This window comes from Alnus glutinosa, chromosome 4, assembly GCF_958979055.1.
Source record: "Alnus glutinosa chromosome 4, dhAlnGlut1.1, whole genome shotgun sequence".
Classification (NCBI taxonomy): Eukaryota; Viridiplantae; Streptophyta; class Magnoliopsida; order Fagales; family Betulaceae; genus Alnus; species Alnus glutinosa.
Window position 1 is genome coordinate 33,931,319 of NC_084889.1, and position 23,350 is coordinate 33,954,668.

The 23,350-nt window shown below is 36.6% G+C and overlaps 3 protein-coding genes across 3 annotated transcripts; 2 read left to right on the plus strand and 1 right to left on the minus strand.

Moving 5' to 3' along the window:
- Positions 1-1,743: 1,743 nt before the first annotated feature.
- Positions 1,744-2,441, minus strand: LOC133866354 (uncharacterized). The gene is made up of 2 exons (XM_062302866.1): positions 2,405-2,441; positions 1,744-2,306 (listed from the first exon to the last, which is right to left on the minus strand). The coding sequence occupies exons 1-2, from the start codon at positions 2,439-2,441 to the stop codon at positions 1,744-1,746; spliced, it is 600 nt and encodes a 199-aa protein (XP_062158850.1).
- Positions 2,442-9,585: 7,144 nt separating this feature from the next.
- On the plus strand, positions 9,586-13,740 carry LOC133865517 (uncharacterized). The gene is made up of 7 exons (XM_062301940.1): positions 9,586-10,654; positions 11,412-11,648; positions 11,795-11,973; positions 12,183-12,393; positions 12,678-12,915; positions 12,997-13,147; positions 13,276-13,740. Exons 1-7 carry the CDS (start codon positions 9,586-9,588, stop codon positions 13,582-13,584), a joined length of 2,394 nt encoding a protein of 797 aa, XP_062157924.1. The 3' UTR covers positions 13,585-13,740.
- Positions 13,741-20,517: 6,777 nt separating this feature from the next.
- LOC133866970 (class V chitinase-like) lies at positions 20,518-22,981 on the plus strand. Its single transcript, XM_062303640.1, has 3 exons — positions 20,518-20,931; positions 21,284-21,981; positions 22,726-22,981. The coding sequence occupies exons 1-3, from the start codon at positions 20,543-20,545 to the stop codon at positions 22,746-22,748; spliced, it is 1,110 nt and encodes a 369-aa protein (XP_062159624.1). The 5' UTR covers positions 20,518-20,542; the 3' UTR covers positions 22,749-22,981.
- The last annotated feature ends 369 nt before the right edge of the window (positions 22,982-23,350 follow it).

Sequence of the window (23,350 nt, forward strand, 5' to 3'; positions counted from 1 at the left end):
TTTGTGTCGACTTTGTCGCCACCAGTGAGTCATCATCAGCGTCGACCTCTACGTTAACGCTAAAGACAAATTTATTAGCGTCAACATATGATATGTATGCTACAATCTTTATTATCAACCATATATATCATTAGCGTCGACGTAAGTTGACGTTGGTGGGTCATCATCAGCATCGACCTTTAAATCGACGTTGATGATCAACTGATGATCATCGGCGTCAAAGCTTTCGGGTCGACTTATTAGCATCGACGTGTTGACACTAATACTCAATAGCGTCGACTTGGAGACTTTAAGCGTCTACCAAGTGTCGACACTAATGAGCAAATGTTTTGTAGTGTGTCAATGTCTCCCAAATTATCAATTGCGTCAATGTCCCCTCTTAAATTATCAAAAAATCTCAACGTTCCATCAAGACCAACAAAAAGATAAAATTAAGTATAAAATTTATTCAATAAGACAAAAATGTTCTTATAAATTCGAAAAAAAAAATTTAAAAGAAAAAAAAATGATTTTATGTTTTAAAAATAAAATAAAATTTGAGGTGATAGTTTTTATAATTTCAAAAAAAAAAAATTATTTTTTTATGAAGGGTATTTTTGTTATTGGAGGACATTGACACAATTGATAGTTTAGAGGCATTGATAGAGGTGATAATTTGAGGAAGATGTATGTACTTTGCCTATTACTATTTTAATATGTACGTTGTGGCAAAAAATGTTGAGATGGCTTAATCGACGTCACTTTAATTATTTAACGGAAAACACATAAAAGGACACATTTAAAATCCACAAAAAATCTATGCAATCAAATTCAATTTTTAAAAACTTAGACGATAATCACAAATAACGCGTTATTCAGAGCTTTATTTTACATTCATCTTTATTTTTAGGGGTAATTATCTTTTCCCCCCATGAACTACCAAAAAATGCGTGATACCCCCATGAACTACCAATTCGATCAAAATAGAGCATCCAACTACCAAAGACAACAATTTTTTCCCCTTCCGTCAGTCAAAGAGGTTAAAACAAACGGTCAACGGGTCACGTAACCGTCACACGCCGTTTTACCCTCATTTTTTTTTTCCTCTTTTTCCCTCATGAACTACCACCATCTTCCTCTTTTCCCCCATAAACTACCACCATCTTCCAACATGCCCCCATGTAAAACGACACATGACTCGTTGGCTGTTTTTTTTAACCCCTCTAACTGACGGAATGAGAGAAAATGATTATTTTTGGTAATTGAATGCTATATTTTGGTCGAATAGTAGTTCATGGAGGCATCGCTCATTTTTTGATAGTTCATGGGGAAAAAGTAATTATCCCTTATTTTTAACTGACCTCCATCGTATTATCAACTCCTCTTGCTTGCAGTCAAAATCAAATATTCAAACTCAGAAAGCCTTGTTTTCATATTCGTACACAAAGTGGTTATAGACTTTTCCAGGCAAGCTCTTCTTAGTATGTGGCTTATCACCTTTTCTTTTGCTCAAAAATCAGATTGCCAATAGCTATGTCATTAGACTATAAGGCCCATATATTCATATGAACTTCTGGGTGTTTGATTAAACCCTTTGGACGGGTATTCACAACCTTTGATCTTTTTTTTTTTTGATGAATAAGTGAAGACTTTTATTTCCAACAACCAAACATTACAACCAGAAACTGTCCAACCAAAACAGAGGACAAAACCAGAGCAAACCGAAGCTCACACCCACCAATACAAACCAGAACAGCAAGAAAACTAAACCAGAACAGAAAAAGATATGTTCCAGTTTAAACAGAGATTAACACTCTCCATAGTCTTTGCGAATCTACCATTTCCAGAAAATCGGGAACGAACATCCCAATAGATCGATCGAAGCACTTGCTCTTCAGTTTTAGGACATCCATTGTGCTTAATTTCATTTCTTGCTCTCCACAGATGATAAACACCAGATTGTAGGACTAATCTGCAAAGAGCACCCCACATTCTCTTAGTTTTCCACTGCCTATAGCCTGTATCCATCACATTTAGCCAGTCAATATCAGGATTTTCAATATTACATCTCTGCATACAATTTTTCCAGATTCTGGAACTAAAGCTACATCGAAAGAACAAATGGTCCCGGCTTTCCAACCCATGTCTACAGAAACCACACTGAGTGTCCCCTTTGTATCCCCAAACCAAAAGCCTATCTCCAGTAGTAAGGCAGTTTCTCACAGCCAACCATAACAAGAAAGCTTGCTTAGGGATTGCATAAGGGAACCAAATAAGAGACCACCAAATAACCTCCGGTTTCTTTTTCCGCAAAGCACTCCAAGTATCTAAACTCACATAAATTCTTTTACGAGCCACAGTCCAAACCGGATTATCAGAATCTCCTAAATTAATTTACGGCAGCCTAGTCTGAATAGTGACTAACTCTTCAGACCGGGCAGGTTTCCAATGCCATTCTCCATTCTTAAAAACAGAAGCTACTTTGGCATCAATGCTACTTTGAGAGTCATGGTAGCGTGCCAAGCGCTACGTGGATTTTAATATTTATAAGTTTACCACTCGCAATAGTACGAATCGGTTGTACTATAGTAAGGGTGATCGAACCACAGAGAATTATTGGATGTTTTGCGTAATAGGATATCTAAAGAGCGTATCTAACTTAATTTATCAACAAAAGTAAAAACAAAAGTTGTAGAATTGAAGCTACAACGATAAAGTGAAAGAAATGAAAGCGGAAATGAAATTAACTTAAAAGAAAACTTAGGGTGTTGATCATATCCAATCCTCAACCTATGCAATGCTTAAAGTCTATATGGATCTTCCTAACATGCTTGATATGAGCGCGTAATGGGCGTCAACCATTACGACGACCTCGACATGAAAATACTTTCGTTAAGACGTAATCATAAAGCACCTAGATTTACATTAATCAACTCCACGTAAAGATTAAACTATAATTGAAAAACATTTTACTCTACTGAAGGTGTGGAGTGACTAACGTGCCCTTACTACTCTATAACACATCCTAATAAGTATACACAATACACGAAAACCCTAATTAGGCCACAATGATAAGATATCTAGTTTCACACCAAATCATTCCACATAAAATTAAACTACAATTGAAAGACAATTAGACTACCAAAGGGATGAAATGAATGGTGTTCCCTAGCATACCCTATAAGGTGACTCTAATGAGAAATCATACATCATGTCAAATAGCACCATTGAAAAAGACATCGTTCTTGTTTCCAAGAACGTTGGTTTTACTCAAGACTTCAAGAAAAACTCATAGACAAGTTAAACTCTTTTTCATGAATAAATTTGATTGGAATCTTGATACCAAAACCTTTTAGCATGGGTTTTGATATCCTCTAGCCCTCAACAATCATCAAACATCTAAAGAAAATCCTAAGAACATCAAGAACACTTCATGGTTTTTGGATTGGATTTTTATCAAACCCTAAGGACTAAATTAGCTAGACATGAATTGAATCTAAGTTAAGCATAAATTTAAAGGGAAGCAGTACAGAAACAAGAAAGAAATGAATTAAAAACAACTATATTAAACTTAAAGAAATTCGGATTAGAAGAAAGGAAGAAAATGAAGAACAAGCTAAACTAGAACTTGAAATTAAGGAAAGGAGACAAGCTCTCTGGAACTAAGCCCAGAAAACGTGCACTAAAGGAAACTAAAAACGCAAGGAATTGAAGTGATACATCTGAGCAAATCCGAAATCTCAAAAGATGCATGTTCTAATCTACAACCCTAATCTCATATATATAGAGAATTGGATTTACAAAAGATCATCAAGAGTGAATCCTAGCCGCACAAACAGAGCTGGTCGACGTTCATTTCTGTCCACAAAATCCAACTTTAAATTTGGATCGCACAAACAATACAAAGATCTGAAAATATCTGAACTTTCTGGAAGACACGACTTCGCTCGATCGAAATTATGTCGATCGATCGAATAGTCGATCGATCGAATTATTGCTGTACAAATAATCGATCGATCGAAATGCCTTGGACAATTTTCCATTTTCTCAGGATCAGTTTCGAACTCTGGAAATGACTAAAATACCCTTGATGTATTTTCAGGTCTAATTCAAGAGTTTTGAATTAGATTTCAACTAAGACCTGAAAATAAGAGAAAACACTAAAACATAACAAAACGTTATATATACAACACGAACTAGGTTTAACAAATGCAAATTAAGGGGTCTTGAATCGAATAATTCAAGACTTATCACACCCCCAAACTTACATAATGCTAGTCCCTAGCATTACAACTAGAAATTAAAATATAAACAACTAATCTACATCCTCTTTCGTGGGAAACGCGATTGCATTTAGCACATGCAACAAGCCTTTTAAACCCCTAGGCTACCTTAGTGGACGAGTGAAGTCTCGTGAAGGTTTAGCAGAAAATGCTACCTACAAACATTAACTTTACAAAATATAAAAAGAAGTATCATTACAACTATGGTTCATAATTCATGAACAACTTTAAACTAATAAACTCCATCTTCACACAGTTTAAGTAAATCATAGTCTACTCATTTACAAATGGCCGGCTAAGATTTCACATGTTAGAAATGATGCAGTTTGATATTAACATACAATTATGAGGCTTTCAAAGAACATTACCTACATACATGCTCCAGTGTCTCAAAATTCTATATATCTCTCATTAGATGGAATAACTAAGGCATAGGCATAACTTAATATTATTTACATTATTTATTATGGTTGTGCAATGCTCAACTCCTTTAAGCTTCTAAATGACCTATGTACCAAGTGTTAGGCCAGTGACTCCCAAACCAGATGGTTTTAGGGCACTAGATGTAAAACATCCCTAAGGGCTTAATAACTCAAGTCAAGAAGAACTACGAAGTCAAACTAACCATTTTTTTTATTATTATTATTATTAACTTACATCTTTTGACGCGAACACTCAATGCTTAATGAGGCAAGAGGTCCGGTTACTCAATGAAGGTTTTTTTTTTTTTTTTTTTTTTTTTTTTTTTTTTTTTTTAACTATGCCCACGTCATCCATCTAACAAGTAATCTTGGTTTTCCAAAACACTAAAGACCGTATGCAAGGTATTAACTTAAGTACATACCCCACAAACAATATGCCAATGTATGTCATGATTTTCAAATTTCACAAGTGAATCTCATAGCCAAAAGTAATTAAGCAGACTTAGAATCTCTAATTGTGTGATCATGTGTTCAAAATTTTTTAAAATTGTCAATGAAAAGCAAATCACAGTTATAAATCAACTAAATTTTACAAAACAACATAGATATTCACAAAGAAATTTGAAAAATTTGTACAAAATTTAGACTAAGTGTACACATGTATGTCTATACCCCCAAACTTAAAATAACACATTGTCCCCAATGTGTATAAAATGAAAGCATGGTTTAAGGATAAGGAAAACCTGAGTGGGGAAGTATGGCTCAAAGCATACCCCCAAACTTAAAGGTAGGAACACTTAACCTGAAAAACAAAACTAAATACCAAAGTAATATACAAGATAAAAGAAAAGAATAACAAAAGAAAATTTCACATTCCCATCGGCACTACAAAAATACCAACATGTTTGGTACATCCCAAAGGCATATCAAAGTACATTGTGTAAAACATAAAATATCCAAAAGAAAACACAATGTCTATCAAAAATACATGCCTATAATCAAAATCAGCATAAAGAAAGATATGTGCCCTAATGGCAATCATGGAGCTGCATCCGGAGGTGGTGGAAGACGTCCTAAAATTTCTCTCATCATGTCCTCCATGGCACTCTACCGAGCCTAGATGTACTATGAAAATCGAGGGGATGTAATGCACTCTTTAACCCAATTTATGAATCTCAAAGGAAAACCAAAACAAGATAGGCAATGGATAATAAAATCCCAATTGACCGAATCGTACGCCTTCATCAAATCAATCTTCATAGTACATCTAGGCTTCCCATCCTTACGGTGGTAATTTCTGACCAATTCCTGGGCCAACAACACATTTCAGCAATGTTCCTGCCTGGGATGAAAGCCGATTGGTTCCTACTAACCATAGAGTCTAAAAAAGGAAGCATTCTATTTGAAAGGATTTTTGTAATGCATTTATACACTACATTACAACCTTTGATCTTTGCAAAAGAAAGTAAATTAGACAAAGGAATTTGCCGGCGCGGGCTGGGGGAAAGATAGTTTCGTTGCCTAAATCAGTTGATGTTTGAAGATAAAAGACTAAAGGAAATTGTAAAAAAAAATTGTTACATTTTCCTATTTTCGTATGGATACTTTCTCTCAATCGTTAAGGCGGTCATGTTGGCTGTGTCTTGCTATTTCCGTACATGCATTAAGTAGTTCAGCTGTCAAATAAGGCATGCTTTTGGTAGTTTTATGGTGTGTTTGGTTTGAATAAAATGTAGATTTACTTTTTCAAAAAATAAATTATATTTTTTGAAATTTTTTTAAAATTTTATCTCATAAAGTCAAACTTTTTAATTCGCATAGTAAATTAAAATAATATTCTGATTCAAAAAAATTCAACACCCAAATGGACAACCATCCTTAAATACAAAAGTTACTGCACTTACCATGTTTGCATCTCTGGATCGTAGAGAGCTTTGTTCCAAAGGACCTTGATATATGTACAACCTCACCCTAACTTTTGCACAATCCCAAGGCATATTGAGGTGAGACTCAAGCAATGGGTTCCACCTCAATATGCCTTGGGGTTGTGCAATAGTTAGGTGAGGTTGTAATTTTAACATTTTCCATGGTCCAAGTATCTCTTATTTATGGCCCAAGTCTTGTCAAATCAATATCACCCCTTGCTCATTAAATAGCGGATCAATCTTCATATTAATCGGTTTTGTAGACCAAGTTTTTTAAGTTGCAGTCCTGATTGTCGACCGGGATTTTCCACTCGTAATCAAGAGCGGTTAGAGCATTATTAGCAGTTTCCCTTCCCTACATTTTAGGGAAAATTTTAAAAAAGTCATAAAATCCACACCATAGCAGCTTCCCTTCCATTTCCCATTCACTGGGAAATGAACAGTTCTTCCCAATGCATTGGGAAGAACTGTTCACTTCCCACTCTATTGTTTAATAATAAAAAATAGACTCTCTCTGCGCGCGCCTTCTTTCTCTCTCTCTCTCTCTGCAACACGCTCCTCACTCTCTCTCTCTCTCTCTCTCTCTCTCTCTCCCATTTCGTCATTCGCAACAGCTACCGCCGAGCCTGCCGACGAGCCCAAGCCACCGGATCATCAACGCGTGCCGCCACGGAGATTGGTGCTCTCACCTCCACAACTGGCCCATGATCTCGCTGATGATCCTCCTCTCCAACATGTACCAGCGGCCGGACACCCCCCACACAGGTCTCAATCCTTCAAAATCAAACAACCCATCGACTCCAACCTCCTCCATGTTGGAACCCACCACATCACCACCAATCAACCATCAACTACAAACAAAAACCCAATCCAAACACAACACCCTATCCCACCGGAAACCACCACCAAAATACACACACAAAAAAAAAAATCCCCAATTAGTCCAAACGCGCCTTCACCTGGCATCCCAGACGCGCCACTGCGCCTTCACCTTCCGGCGTCCACCAATAGCCCACGACGAGAGAGGCGAGAGTGATGGAGATGAGAGAAAGAGTCGAGAGAGGCGAGAGTGACGGGCGAGAGAGGAAGAAGACAAAGACGGTAAAATAAAAGAGAAAAAAAAAAGTTTATGGAATAAAGTAAAGTAAAATAAAACAATATATATTATTTTAATGATATAGGGAAAAGTAAAGGGAAGCTGTTGTGGAAAATTTTTTGATTGGGAAGCAAAAAGTGTTTTTGTTCCCTATATGTAGGGAAAATGACTGGAAAGGGAAGGGAAGCTGCTAGGAATGCCCTTAATCAAGATCGTCAACCAAGTCTGGCATTAGGAAATTGTATGGACAATGACAACTTTTTCATGAACAAAATTTTTTCCATGTTAAGAAAAATCAAAGATACATAATAAAGTGTTATTCAATAATGCATCTTTTGGACATATTTGCACATGGAACAAAAATTTCCTCCAGATTGTCTACAAAACTGTCAATGTCTCTTAGCCAGTCTTGTCCCGGCCTTAATTTAGTTAAGCTTACATATATTAATAATCGCATTACTAATTTAATCTTACATATAGATTTAAATAGTACTAATCCAAAATGTCAATTACCTTATATGCGGATAGCGGATAATAACCGCAATAATTGCACAAATACAAATACGTAAAAATGATAATCATATCATGAGGATGCAGATACCGCTAATAACCACATCCGCATTTTTACCCTTAGGTGCTGGGAACTGATTTTGGATCGTTTCAACAAATTTAGCAAGTCTATTGAGAATGCTTACTAAGATCGAGAGACGTCAAATGGTCAATTAATTGATTTTTTTTTTTTTTAAAATGTTTTCCCACTAAAGAAAAAGGAACTTCTCTGAAAATTCTATCATTGGAGCGTTTGGCAACACTTTTAAAAATGGGTTTTTGCATTTAAAAAAAAACAAAACAAAACAAAAAATATTAATTAAAAACTCAAAATAAAAAAAAACTAAAAACTACTTTTAACTTTATATTGCATTACAACCCAAAAAAAAAAAAAAAAAACTCTAAACATATGTATCCTCGTGACATTTTTCGTTCGTAGCCTATATGGAAAATGTTGCACATCGACCATAAAATCACATTGATTTTTGGCACAAGTCATTGTTTTATGCGCAGATCGAGCAGAACGGCAGAAGTCTTGCCCTTCTAATGGGGCTGACCGACTGATTGAGCAAGTCTTAACTTGTTTTATGCGCAGAGCAGAACGGCAGAAGTCTTGCCCTTCTAATGGGGCATGGGGCTGACTGACTGATTGAGCAAGTCTTCCGATCCATACACTCGAGTCAAGGTACGATTAATGTAGCAAGTTCAAAAAGTGATCGCAACGCATCAAATTAATGTCAAGTGAGCTTCAACGAAACCCACCATTTCATATGCTGATATGCTTATCTACAAACTGTTTGGGGTGTAATTAAACAGCCACGTCAAATTGAGTTTTTTTTTTACCTATATTATTTATTTATTCCTCTAAAGATTATGTGGCTTTTAAGAGAAAATGTATTATAATTTATTTTATTTTTGATTAATTAATTTAGTTTGGCTATAATCATGCAACGTAGAAACAGCCACGTCAAATTGAGTTTTTTTACGACGAATGATACTTTGGCTTTAGTTTGTAGTTCTTTTTAAGTATCTATAAAATAAAATAAAAAAGATTCCACGTCACACGTTTGTTTTAAATTGAATGAAAATGATTATAATACATTTTCTTGTACTTATTTTATGGCTATAATCATGCAACATAGAAATCCCAATAATCTCTCGGCTGTTTCTATAATCTCTCTTATTTGATTCTTAATTGATAACTCACGCCAACACATACGTCTCCTTTATTAAACTGTACGTCTCAGAACATAAGAGATCCTTAGAAAATTAATCCACCACTTTCAAGGCAAGCTGTCACAATCTTCAGAATTGAAGTATAGCTTTGCTCCATGATGTTCAAAATTATCATCCTTCTTCTTTTCCATATCTTTCTTTCTTTACACTTGGAGCCGTCAACTGCAAAAACATGGATCAAAGCAGGTTACTGGTACTCCGGCAGCGAGTTCCCGATTTCAGTCATAAAATCAACCCTCTTTAGTCACCTTATTTGCGCTTTTGCTGGTCTAAACCCATCGTCATACGAGCTCTCTGCCTCATCCTCCTTCTCTAACTTCACGAACACTGTTAAACAAAAGAACCCATCAATCACCACCCTCCTTTCTATTGGGGGTGGAAGCGCAGACCATGCAGTCCTTTCATTGATGGTCAGCAAGGCTTCCTATAGAAAATCTTTCATCGACTCTTCACTGAAGATGGCAAGGCTTTATGGCTTCCAAGGCCTAGACCTTTCTTGGGTTTCAGCAAACACAAGCCGCGACATGACCAATATGGGGATACTCTTTCAGGAGTGGCGAGCCGCCGCGAATTCCGAGGCAAAAAACTCTAGCCAGACAGAATTGATCTTGACTGCTTCTGTTCATTACTCACCGGATGTGGATATCGCTTCTTTCCCAGTGGACTCCATAAGGGATAACTTGAATTGGGTTCATGTCATAGCTTATGACTACTATATGCCTCAGTGGTCAAACTTGACAGGTGCTCTTGCAGCCTTATATGACCCATCAAGCGAGGCTAGCACGGATTATGGCATTGGTGCATGGATTGGTAGGGGCTTGTCCGCTGGAAAGTTGGTCTTGGGCTTGCCTTTCTATGGCTATGCATGGACGCTAAAGAATCCCAACGACAATGCTATTGGTGCACCGGCTACAGGTCCAGCCATTACACCTGAAGGATACATGAGCTATAAGGATATCAAGGCTTACATTAAGGGAAATGGGGCTGTTGTAAGATACAATACTACATATGTAGTGAAATTCTTCTCAGTTGGATCGGTCTGGATCAGCTTTGATGATGTTAAGGTGGTCAAAATTAAGGTTTCTTATGCCAAGCGTAAGGAACTACTTGGTTACGTTGTGTGGCAAGTCTCTCATGATGACAATTGGGAGCTTTCTCAAGCAGGTAAGAGATGCAGCACTCTTTAAAGAATTCAAATACGTCAACATGACTTGAAAGATCATCTTAGCCAAAAAGAATTAAGAAATAACTTTATTTATTTATTTATTTTTATATGCTAGTTTTATTTAACCCAGGAATGAAGATTTCATTGTTAGGCCAATGTCAAGTTTTTGCCAATGCTTGTCAAGATTTCAATGGCCTTTCCTGTTCGATTATACATTTATACATATAATCCCTTTGTTTCCCCTGTTTGGGTTTTGATTGACAATAATCAGATTTCAGTCAAATGAGGTACTTTCTCAGGGAAAATGCCTACATGAGTGGACCAAGATCCCCTATTAGTGGAGATCCTATTATTAACTTGCTCCCTCCTCTTTGGGCATGGGTCTATGAGACGGCCAGGGGGCTCCCTCGGGAACGGTCTCTCTAAAATTTCCCCATCCCCGACCCTCCTCTGAGGGCAGGGGATTATAAGGGATCCTTATCCTTACATGAGCTTATTGTCTTTTGTTTTGTGTTTCTCCTGACTTGGCTGGCCATAGGAAACTGACTTTTCAAGGAGTTATTGGGTTTTCTTACATGGCATATTTGACATGAATATTTATAGAAGATTATCTGGCATCGCTTTAATAAACTAAACTATATGAACATCCAATTATTTCAGCAATCGAAAGTATTATAAGTCTGACAGTGACATTATTTTAAGATATTTTCTGGCATATTCGTCTCTAATAAATTCGATCATGAGATGCATTATCAGCTCAAGAGGAAGGAGATAATGGACAACAGGAAGGAAATAATGGACAACAGGAAGGAGATAATGGACAACAGGAAGGAAATAATGGACAACAGGAAGGAAATAATGGACAAGAGGAAGGAGATAATGGACAACCCAAGGGGCGATTATTAGTGATCGTTTTGACTACAACTGCTACCGTTGTTCTTCTACTGAGCCTTGTAATATGTTGCTTACGGAAGAGAAGGCTCAAATTAAAAGGTAAAGTTTTTCTACTACATGTACTCACCATCTATAATTGGAAGTTACGATTATTTACTATGAACCGCCAATGATTGAGGAACTGACACTTTTGGTCATCTACCCTTCTTTTATGTCTCTTATATTTTTTTATAAAAATAATACAGGAATGGTTGTTACATCTAAAGAATCAGAGTCCAAAATTAATCATATGGCAGCTGCAAGAGATTTCAATGGCAACATTCCTAATCTTCAAGTCTTTATTTTAGCTGACATTGAGGCAGCTACAAATAGATATTCAATTGAAAATAAACTTGGACAGGGAGGTTATGGTCCCGTTTTCAAGGTAAACTTCCGTTAGTCTACATATATTGTGGCATTGCCCATCATCATTACAAGTGCTTCAATTTTTTTAGACTAAATAAATTGGCAGAAACATAACTCTATCTATAAACCACTCCCATGCTAATTTTGGCAGCAGGAGTAGAAATTGCCTTGCAATATCTTAATGATGGAAAGAATACAATTAATCATGGGTGTCTATTTATTTATCAGGGAGTATTACCAAATGGACAAGAAATAGCCGTGAAAAAGCTTTCAAAAACATCTACGCAAGGGTTTGAGGAGTTTAAGAACGAGGTTATACTTACTGCGAAACTGCAACATGTAAATCTTGTGCGACTTTTGGGATTTTGCATTGAGAGGAATGAACAAATGCTGATCTACGAGTACATGCCAAACAAAAGCTTGGACTTCTACCTCTTTGGTATGGTATCTTTCTTGCAATTCAATTACAGTGAATGAGAATGCAATAACATATGAGCTCTAGCATCTTTTGCATAGAAGGCCACAAGCCAATAATTCCTGATGTTGACACTTGCGCCAAACACCCTTTAAGCTTAAATAAAGCCAAGGTCATCTTGGTTCAAGCTTATAGGGATATTGGCACAAGGTGTCTTTCTAAATTTTTGGGCATTTTTTCGCATCTTATTCCTTTATTAGTCCCATGATAATTGAATGATTGACTTTTCGCAATCTAATTTAACACAGACCCTATGAGATGGTATCTATTGGATTGGAGAAAACGCATCGACATCATTGAAGGGATTACTCAGGGGCTTCTATATCTCCAAGAATACTCGAGAATGACAATTATTCACCGAGACTTGAAAGCAAGCAACATTTTACTAGACCACGAGATGAAACCCAAGATCTCTGACTTTGGTATGGCTAGAATTTTCAGGAAAGATGATCATGAAGCAAACACAGGTCGAATTGTTGGAACATAGTAAGTACTTTGCCTAAAAAGCTTTATAACCTAAGTTTTCTTGTTAGATGATTAATTTTGATGTTAAAAAATCTATTGCAGCGGTTATGTTCCTCCTGAGTATGTTAGAAAAGGTGTGTACTCCACGAAATCTGATGTTTATAGCTTTGGAGTTCTACTTCTACAAATCATTAGTGGTAAGAGGACTGCTTGTTATTATGGTTTGGATGAGAACTTGACCATCCTAGAATATGTAAGTAACTTTAGTAAACATTGCTAAGGCAACCGTGGATCAAAATCTTACACTTCTTTTCTTTTGCTGAGTACCTATGCACTTTTCTGTTTTCCCAGTATTTGATGCTTAATACTCTATAATTTCAGGCATATGAGCTTTGGAAAGAAGGCAAAGGCATGGAATTTATGGATTCTACTCTGGATGACACACTTTCATCGTGCAAATTAATTAGATGCATGCAAATAGCTCTTTTATGCGTCCAGGAAAACGCTAGTGACAGGCCATCTATGCTAGAAGTTTCTTCAATGCTAAAAAATGAAATTGCAGCTCTAACAATTCCAAGAAAGCCAGCTTTTTCAAGGAAAATAGACAAAGAAGAGGAAAATAAATCCACATTGCAGCCAGAAATTTGTTCTGATAATGATGCAACAATCTCCAAACTGGTAGCACGATGAGCGTGGAGGACTTGTGAAACATATATAGTTAATTAATTTTTTTTTAAAAAAAATCCCATTTTCCCCCATTTTTTTCTCTTAGACGTAGTATATATGGTCAATTGGTCATTCACAATCACTCTATTATCATCATTGTAGCTAAACTCGTATTTTCATAATCCACTAATAATGTACATTTTCAAGATGTCATGGCACTCCTATTTTCTATACTTCACAGCAAAACTCCATTTTTGGACACATTTGCCTTAACCATAAACCGCTTGATTTGCATAAACAAGGATTACAATATCCAATGGTAATTCACGGTTTAGTCTCTAGTCAAACCAGGAAAATACACCAAACAATTGATAAAAAAATTAAAGAAAAAACTAAACCAAACCCATAATTCATATTATTGTAGGGCAAGAACGTTTTCTGCTAACATTTTATAAAGGAAAAAATCCAATGGTTTGAAGATCACCCAAAAGCTTCCGTATTGGTAAAATCCATTACTCACAATTTCAACAGTGTCAGAAAAATTAGAACACTATAATATCCCAACAACAAAATTCACAACCCAACCACTCCCCAAACTAAAAGTTATCGCAAAGAAAATAAATTTCAGCAAAACCCAGAAAGCACAACTATAGAAAATCTTTCAAACAAATTAAATATATTGTATATATACCTGCTTGAACCAGTCTTCAAAACCCTTAGCAGCCTCCCTAGTCTGCTCTCCAAGCTTATACAGCGACTTAGAAACATGGGTCTCCTAGGTGAGCTTCTGTTTCTCTCCTTTTCTTGCTTCTCAGATCATATAAGGCCATCCCCAGTCCTTGAACCATAGAGAGCAAAGCAGGTGGTTGATCTTGAAACTGAAATATTCAGAAACAAGCGTCAAAGAACAAAGCTTGGAGCTAAATCCTGAAGCTAAAGATAAAACCTTTGGACTGGTCGGCAATGGATTCACAAAACTGCGAAATTAAATCTTCCTCACTCCAAAGCAGACACTCCCTCCATCTCTCTGTCTTCGCGCTCCGGAAAAGAAAACAAGGAAAGCATCGTCGCGTTCCCGAATGGTTTTGAAAAAGAGTAAATTCTGGACGGTTTTTTTTTTTTTTAGATAGTTCAAAAAATTACCTATAATTAAATTTTTACAAACAATTTTTTGAAAACTGTCCATAAAAAAATAAATTATGATAGTTTCAAAAAAACCATGGGTAAATTTACAGACGGTTTAGATGAACCGTATAAAAATGTAAATTTTCAGATGGTTTTAATGAAACTGTCTGTAAATTGAGACCGCCTGTAAATTTAAGGATGGTTTCATTGAAACCATCTGCAATTTCATTTTTAAAAAGCAGGAGTTTCACACCACTTCATATTGAAAATACCACTCATCCATATTCCATGTCATCGACCCGCACCACAAAATAACACCTCGCATATTGACCGTCTCTTTCATTTATATCAACGACTCATAACAATCCACAATCTCAATCTGCACAATCTCTCTTTATTATTCACAGACTTGGCCAAGAATTCCCAAGAGGTAGGGCGTGCAGGTATCATTCTTCTTCTTCTCTCTCCGGCCGGCGACTAAAGACAGGGGATGAGATTTGGATGGAACGGAGGGATCGGGACTACGGGAACGGAATGGCAGGAGAGAATACCAGAGATGGAGTATCGGATCTGTCAAACCCACACCACCCATGCTGGTGTGCGTGGGTTTCCGGCTGAAATCGGCTCTGGGTCGTTTTGGGTTGGAGCTGACTACCAGGTTGGTAATTGGGGTGGGTTTCAGTGATTGTTATGGGTTGGAGCTGACGGGTTTGTTTTGTTTTGATTGTTTGAAGTACTATATTTTTCGGTTGATTGGTGAAAGGGTACCCGGTTGGCTGTGGCTGTGGTTCTTGGGTTGTGCAATATTGAGGGAGTAGATATGGGTGGCGACTTGTCTCTCTTAGTTTCTCTCGGAGTGGAAGAGAAACAGAAGAAGATGTCTAGCTAGCTTCGATGGGGCTTGGTGCAGCTGAACGGCTGGATGGTAGTGATTGGAGTTGAATTTCAGTGGATATTTCCGGACTCCAATAGAGAACTTAGAAGCTTTAAGCCTTTGACTGTTGGACAAAAAAGATTATAATTATAATTATAATTTAAAAAAAAAAAAAAAAAAAAGTTCTGGACAATTTTGGGCAAAACCGTAAAAAAATTTTATGGACGGTTTTTTCCAAATCGTCCGAAAATTCATTTAGTAACATTATATCCTAAACGGTTTTAAACCATCTAGAAAAAACTGTTTGGAATTGATTTCAAACGATTTTTCTGCATTTTTAAACGGTTTAAAACAATCCAAAATTTGCTTCATTTTTATTATTATTATTATTATTTTTTGTAGTGAATGCAAGTTTTTTTTAAGATGGCGTTCAGACGAGTGAGTTAGCTCATTTGATGCTACTAAGATTTCACATATTTTTCTTAGTTGTGTTTGGACATGGTCCAATCGAGCTTCCAACCGAGTTTCTCTGGTTAATTAATTGCGATCTTCACTTATTCAGATGCTCTCCAGTTGAGCTTCTCAAGACCAGGGCTACCTTGATATATTTTGGAGCTTTAAGCGAAAAGTTTAAATGATTTTTTTTAAAAAAAATAAAAAAAAAAAAATATTAATTAATTTAAAAAATAGAATGGTAAAACTTGATTTATCAAAGGAAAGACAAATTAGTGTAAGAATATTTCATAAAACCGCATAAAAAAAAATTAATGCAATTGATTAATTGAGTTTTTGGTAGTTAAATTTTTTTTTTTTTAATCACTAATCATATATGAAATGATTTTAAGAACTTGAAGGATAAGCTATAGGGAAATAATGAAAATGGAAAAGAGAGAAATTCAAATTCAAATAAGATTTGAATAGAAAAATTGAGATAAAAAATAAAAACTTATGAAGAATAGGATTTAAAATAGAAACTTAGAGACTTTTCATCTTCTTAACATTTCTTTTTTATTTTTTTCATTCTATTTTAATTCTTGAACGTTGGACCTAAGGCGTTCAATTTTTTTTGAATGTTGAACATAAAGCCTTCAATTTTGAACGTAAATAATTAAGGTGTTCAATTTAGAAGCTTTTATATCTCTTTTTTTTTTTTTTGAACAAGAAAGTAACTCAGATCATTACTCAAGAGAAAGATCGATCCTACAAAAAAGGATCTAGGGACCAATTTGGTCCCTAGCTACAAAGTTGCTAAAACGAAAAGGTAGTTCTTCCAACCAGACATTATTAACCTTCTGCTTTGATGCCTCTGCTGCAAGAGCATGAGCCACTACGTTCCCTTCTCTAGGAATAAAGGAGAAGTCCACCGATCTGAAGTTTCTCTTTTCATGATGGATTGATTCAATAAAATTCTCAAATTTAGAAAGGAAGGGGGGGTTTGAATTAATAGCCTGCAAGACTTGTTTAGCATCCCCCCTCCAATATAACATCAAAAAAGCCCACCTCCGTGCAAAAGTACATAGCACTAAGTGCTGCCAATGCCACGGCCGTCGCTGAGTCAGTTATCAAATCTTTTGTCACACTTCTAGCTCCCAGACAAGCACCATTGCTATTCCTAGCTATCATCCCCAACCCTATCCACCCCTTATTCTTGTTAATAGAGGCGTCCCAATTAACTTTTATCAGCCCTTGGGAACGAGGTTGCCATTTAATATTTCTATAACATGGGACAGATACCTCATCCAACATTACTCCAGGCACCTTGAGTTGGCATTTCTTATATTCAAACAGGGATTTCTTCGCTTCTGCATACACAACATTAGGATGAGTGAAGGTGCCCTAAAAAATCAGAGAATTTCTTCTCAACTATATGCACCTTGACACCACTGCCATGAGATCTAACTCCTCCCTACTAACTCTCTCCAAGTAATATTTGAACAGCAGCTTGAAGTCATTCCCTACCCTTTGACATTACTGAAAACTAGAATAATTTCCACCCCAAACATCTCGAGCTGCCGGGCACTCCCAAAGGGTATGGCAAATGGTTTCTTCAGCCGCACTACAACAAGGACAGGAGGAGTCTTCTAGAACCTTTTTCTGAGTTAAGTTCACTCTAGTCGGTAGGATGTTATGACAGGCTCGCCAAATAAATAATTGAACTGAACTTGGGACTTGTAACGCCCAAATAGCTTTTATATCTCATTAATTCTATTTTAAATGTCAACGTTCAAAGAAATTGAAGGCCTTCAATGCAGAAACTTTTCATATCTCACAAGTTGTTGGTAATTAGTCGTACAAAAAATTAAAGGCCTTCAATTTAGACTTTTCATATTCACAAGTTGTTGGTAATTAATTAAGGCCTGCAATTTTTTTTTTTTTTTTTTTTTTTTTTTAACCTGCAGTTTTTTTACGGGAGAAGGTCCCTAGGCAACATATTTTAAGGCATCGACTGCGGCTATTACCGGAAACAATGCTTTGATGATTCGTCTTTTTGTAAGCACTTTTTTTTAAAAAAAAAATAAAAAATAAATCTTCATTAATTTGGGCTTTATTAAATTGAGCCATGCATTATGTTATTGCCTTTTTTAATTTTAGTTTTACCAAGATTTAGGGCCTTATATTAAGTGTATTGATCATATTTAAGGCCTCAATTTTTATTTTTATTTTTTTATTTTTTTTAGAAATAATCTTTATTAATATTTTTTAATTAGGGGTCTTATTAAATTGGGGGCTTAGGCGGTCGCCTAATCCGCCTAAGGCTCCAGCCGGCCCTACTCAAGACTACATTTGAGCATCAGTTTTCTTCAATGAAACATTTTCATTCTGACAAATACAAACCAAGCTTCTCGGGAGTTCTTCTTAAGTAGTTCGTTCGGATCCATTGCAAACGCTTGTACATACCAACAAAGTAGCTCGAGAGTCCTTCGTATGATGTTCTTGATGTGGATCTGGCTTCAGTGCTGTAGTAAAAACTACAGCACATCTCCTGTAAAAAAATTTGAAGGGTCCAGATTATTTTGGATTAAACACATTGTTTTACTACACTTGAAATGGTTGAACCATAAACAGACTTTAACGCCGTTTAAGTCTCTTTCAACCCCTACCCCCTTTCACAGTTCACACACAGATGATGACTAATCTCGTTGGAAGAGCCATCTTTTACGCTCTTATCACAGTGTTCCTTATTTCAAGTACCAACTTCTTCTTTTCTCCAACCTTTCTCTCAGCCACTTCCTCTACTTCCCCTTTATTGTTCTTTCTCAGACTTGCTGGCCTTGAGCCTGTGCGTGTTGGGTGAGATTTTGCTGCCCAAGTAAATCTCCGAGGCAATTGAAGAAGCTTTGGATGCTTGCTAGAGAACATATAGTCTTGGATTTAAAATTAGCACTTAAACCACGACCTTTTGGGTTTTTAAGACTTGCGATCTGTATTGAGATTCGTCGGCCCCACTTTTGTCCGAGTGTTGAACTAGCTGGTTGGTATGTAAGGCAACCATCTAAACTGAAAGTTGATGAAGAGTTGAACTAGTTACAACTTTTCAACTTGATAACCAGTCTTGTCACTTGTCAAACACAATTAATTTTTGCGGTTTGATAAGCTTCTCTAGCAAGATGACATCGTGAATAAAGCTTGAAGTGTGGAATTTTCTTCCGCCGGTTTGCACGCATTAGACCCGGTTCAATCATCAACTCATCTTCTTCATCGTTCCTTCTGGAATGTGCATGAATAAAGGAATCGATTTGTAACTTGCTGCTACTATGAAGTATGAACATTTTCATTCTGTAACTTGCTGCTAATATCCCCGATCGACCGCTTCTCCGTGCTCCTATCGTCCACCTCAGACAAAGATTCCCCCAGGTGGTTTCCATGGACGGAAACCACGAGCAGGAGCTCGAGGACCTGGGGCTCCTCCAGAAGCATGTCGCCGACCGTTTTTCCGAGCTCCTCGTCCACCTCCAACGACGATTCCCTCCTCTCCATCGCCTGGCTTCGCAAGCTCCTCGACGTGTTTCTCTGCTGCGAGGCTGAGTTCAAGGCCGTTCTGCTGATCCTTCCCAGATTTCCAAGCCCCCACTGGACCGTCTCGTCCTTATATTCCCCGATCGCGTCGTGAAGGCGCTAAAAGTCTGCAATGCGGTCTCGCAGGCGGTCGAGTCCCACTTCCTCAAGTAGAAAACGTCTGATTTATTTTTCAGTTTTGTTTACATAATTAAAACGACTGTGTTTTGATAAACTAAATCTGGACCCTCAATTTTTCTACTAGTTTAAAATTACAGCACTGAAGCCGGATATGATGTGATGTAGCTCGCCCAAACAATCTAAAAACAAGCACTTCAACCGATTTCGGTAACCAAATACTTAAAACACATCAACATTGTCTCGTTGGAACAATCCATCGATCAACCAAGATTTCCAAGGAGTGCTTAATGTTTCACCTTTAACCAAAAATTTGAATTCTTGTCTAATAGTAAGTACCGAAATTAGCTTATCAAATTTAGAGTTTTCACCGAATACTTATTTTCAACACCAAACAACGTGGTACTGGCCTGGGAAAGCGAAACAGCTGGCCTGATTGTCGGCCGAGGCTGAACTCATACTTTCGTCCATCTTCTTTTCTTTGGACAATTCTAAGCTGACATTTTTGACCACGTAACGGCCACGGCACCGTCAAACTAGTCTTTTCCATATTTTCTTTCATTTTTGGACCTATACTCTCTAATATATCCAATCGGCTGAACTCCGTCGAAAGTCGATCTCCATCGAAACAGTGTATATATGGGTTTTAACTTTTAAGTTCCATCGGATAATTAGCTCCAAATTAAGAGGAAAAAGAAATCAAAAGAACAAGAAAAAAAGATAAAGATTTAAATACGTATGCTCTCTCTTCTCAAAGCTATATATTTCTAATTTTCTCATAGATATATATATATATATATATAGCTTGCTATCAAGCGAGAGTACACTGCCTTTACTTTCAAATTTTTAATGGCTTCGAATTCGAAAACCCCTGCATATATATTTTCCACGCTCCTTTTCCTTCTCCAACTCCACTTCTCCGCCGGGCAAACCGTCGTGAAAGCCGCATACTGGATTCCCGATAATGGATTCCTGGTGTCCAGCATAGACTCCACTCTTTTCACCCATCTCTTCTGTGCCTTTGCCGATCTCAACCCCAGCACCTCCCAAGTCACCATTTCTTCCTCAAACTCGGCCCAGTTCTCAACCTTCACCCAAACCGTGCAACAAAAGAACCCTTCTGTTAAAACCCTTTTATCCATCGGTGGAGGAGACTCTGAAGCTTCGACCTTTGCTTCAATGGCTACCCAAGCCAGTACCCGTAAATCGTTCATAGATTCCTCCATAAAGCTAGCAAGGTCTTGTTCTTAATTATCTCAAAAGCTTTCTTTGTTTGTTTGTTTGTTTTTTTTTAAACAAATTTCATACTTTATATATTGATAAAATGAATGATCAAACAGAGCCAAATTGCTCCTGATTACAATACCATAGATAGATACATTTAGAATTTGTTCTAACCAAACTTTATCGATAACATCCGTTTATAATATATCCAGATTTATCTCAAAAGCTTAAACCAATTGAATATGATAAATTTAATTATTTAATTTATATTCTATCGTTTGTTTTGATGCTATACTTGTTAAATTATAAATTATCTTAAAAGTTTAAAATAATAGAAAGAGATGATTTAATTTTATACTCTAACAGGTCTAACAACTTCCAAGGCCTTGACCTTGACTGGGAGCAGCCCAACACGAAGGAGCAAATGACAAACTTTGGATCACTCCTCAACGAATGGCGAGCAGCCGTCGCCGCAGAGTCGAAGAGCAGTGGCAAAGCACCGTTGCTTCTATCAGCGGCAGTCTTTTACTCCTCAGACTATTACTCGTTGATTTATCCCATTCAGGCAATTTCAAACAGCTTGGACTGGCTCAATGTAATGGCCTATGACCTCTATACCGCTGCTGCGAATAACTCACCGGATAAGACTGGACCGCCTGCTGCATTGTACAATCCAACAAGCAAAGTTAGCGGCGATGCCGGCATCAGAGCTTGGATACAAGCAGGCGTGGCAGCCAATAAATTAGTCCTCGGACTTCCATTTTATGGCCATGGATGGCGTCTGGTAAATGCTAATAACCATGGAATATTTGCACCGGCTAATGGAGCTGCCTCTGATGGGTTGGGTTATGGTGGAATCAAGGATTTCATAACCCAGAATAGCGCCACGGCAGTGTTCAATTCAACGATTGTTACAGACTATTGCTATGCCGGGACGACGTGGATTGGTTATGATGATACGCAGAGCATCTCTACTAAGGTTACATACGCTAAGGGAAAGGGATTGCTCGGTTACTTTGCGTGGCATGTGGGCGCCGACAAAAATTTTGCTCTTTCTCAGACAGGTTCGCATGAATTCAATCATTTACATCTATAATTTATTCAATCATTCCAATTCATGCATTTAAAAATTTGCTAAGCCCCAACCAAACTATAAAAAAATCTCTCTGATTTTAAGTCTTTTGGTGGAGAGCTTTTTTTATTTATTATTTTTTTAAAAATATATATATATATACATTTTATCCCTTCAAATTTTTTTTTTTCATTTTACTTCCCATATTTAAAAATTGGCAATGTACCAACCAATTTTTTTTTTTTTTTTTTTTTTAAAAAAATGTAATCACTCCGTTAAATAATTTCATTATTTCTAAGGAAATTATTAAAAAAGACCTAAATGCCTACACTTTCTTAAAAAAATAAATAAGGGTGGTCGAGTTACTCCATCTGGCCGGAATGAGGGTGCCGAGTCACCCTCATAGCCCATGTAATTGGTTCGGCCACTCTGAGGGTCTTAGATATATCACAATTACTAATTCAAATTGCTACAATTTAAGAGTGACAGAGTTAATATGGAACCATCTTTTCGAATAAGTGGCCAAACAACTCAAAATTTAGTTAGAACAAATTTGGATCTTCAATCAATTACGATTATCTTTAAAAGATCTTCAAATAAGTTTTTTATAGTTTTTCTTACATTACCCACCTAAATTGTTAGTAATTTAAACAAATAATTGTTGTGTATATCGATATGAAAAATTCTATTCTTCATTACTTCAACTACTAATGGGCAATTCTTATTGTTGTCGCAGCTTCGTGTGCATGGGGAGCGTAGAGATTGAATGAATGAAGAAGCCTCTTATTATATATACACGTAATAAGGCAAATAAATAACCAGATATATATGTTATGTGTAATTAATAAGGCCTGGCCTAGTCGTATTTAAGGATGGTGTTTCCTGCTTCCAATGAGAGGGAGATTTTAGCGGCCGTTGATGTTTAAGGGCCGGAGACTAAAATTCTGTTTAATTGTCACCGATCAAATATCACTATTTTCTTTTGTGATGTTTCATATGACATGCAATATTACAGCTTAGAACATTAGCGTTTTTTATTTTTGGTTTTGTTTTTATGTTTTTAAAAAATGAAAGCATTGACAAACAAACCTAAAACATAAAAGATTCAATTCACAAAAAAAATAAAAACAACTTTAATGTTCCGTCCGTTTCGGCATAAAATGTTTTCGCCATTTTTCAGTGTTTTGTAGGAGCGAAAATAATAGTTAACAGAAATCATTTTCAGTTTAACCGTAAAAGTCAATTTAATTTTTGAAAAATGATTTATGGTTTTGAAAATCATAAATCATTTACTGGATTTAAACTTTTCATTCTTGCAGGCACGTTTATAGGAATCCGTCACCGCTGAGCATTGGAATTTG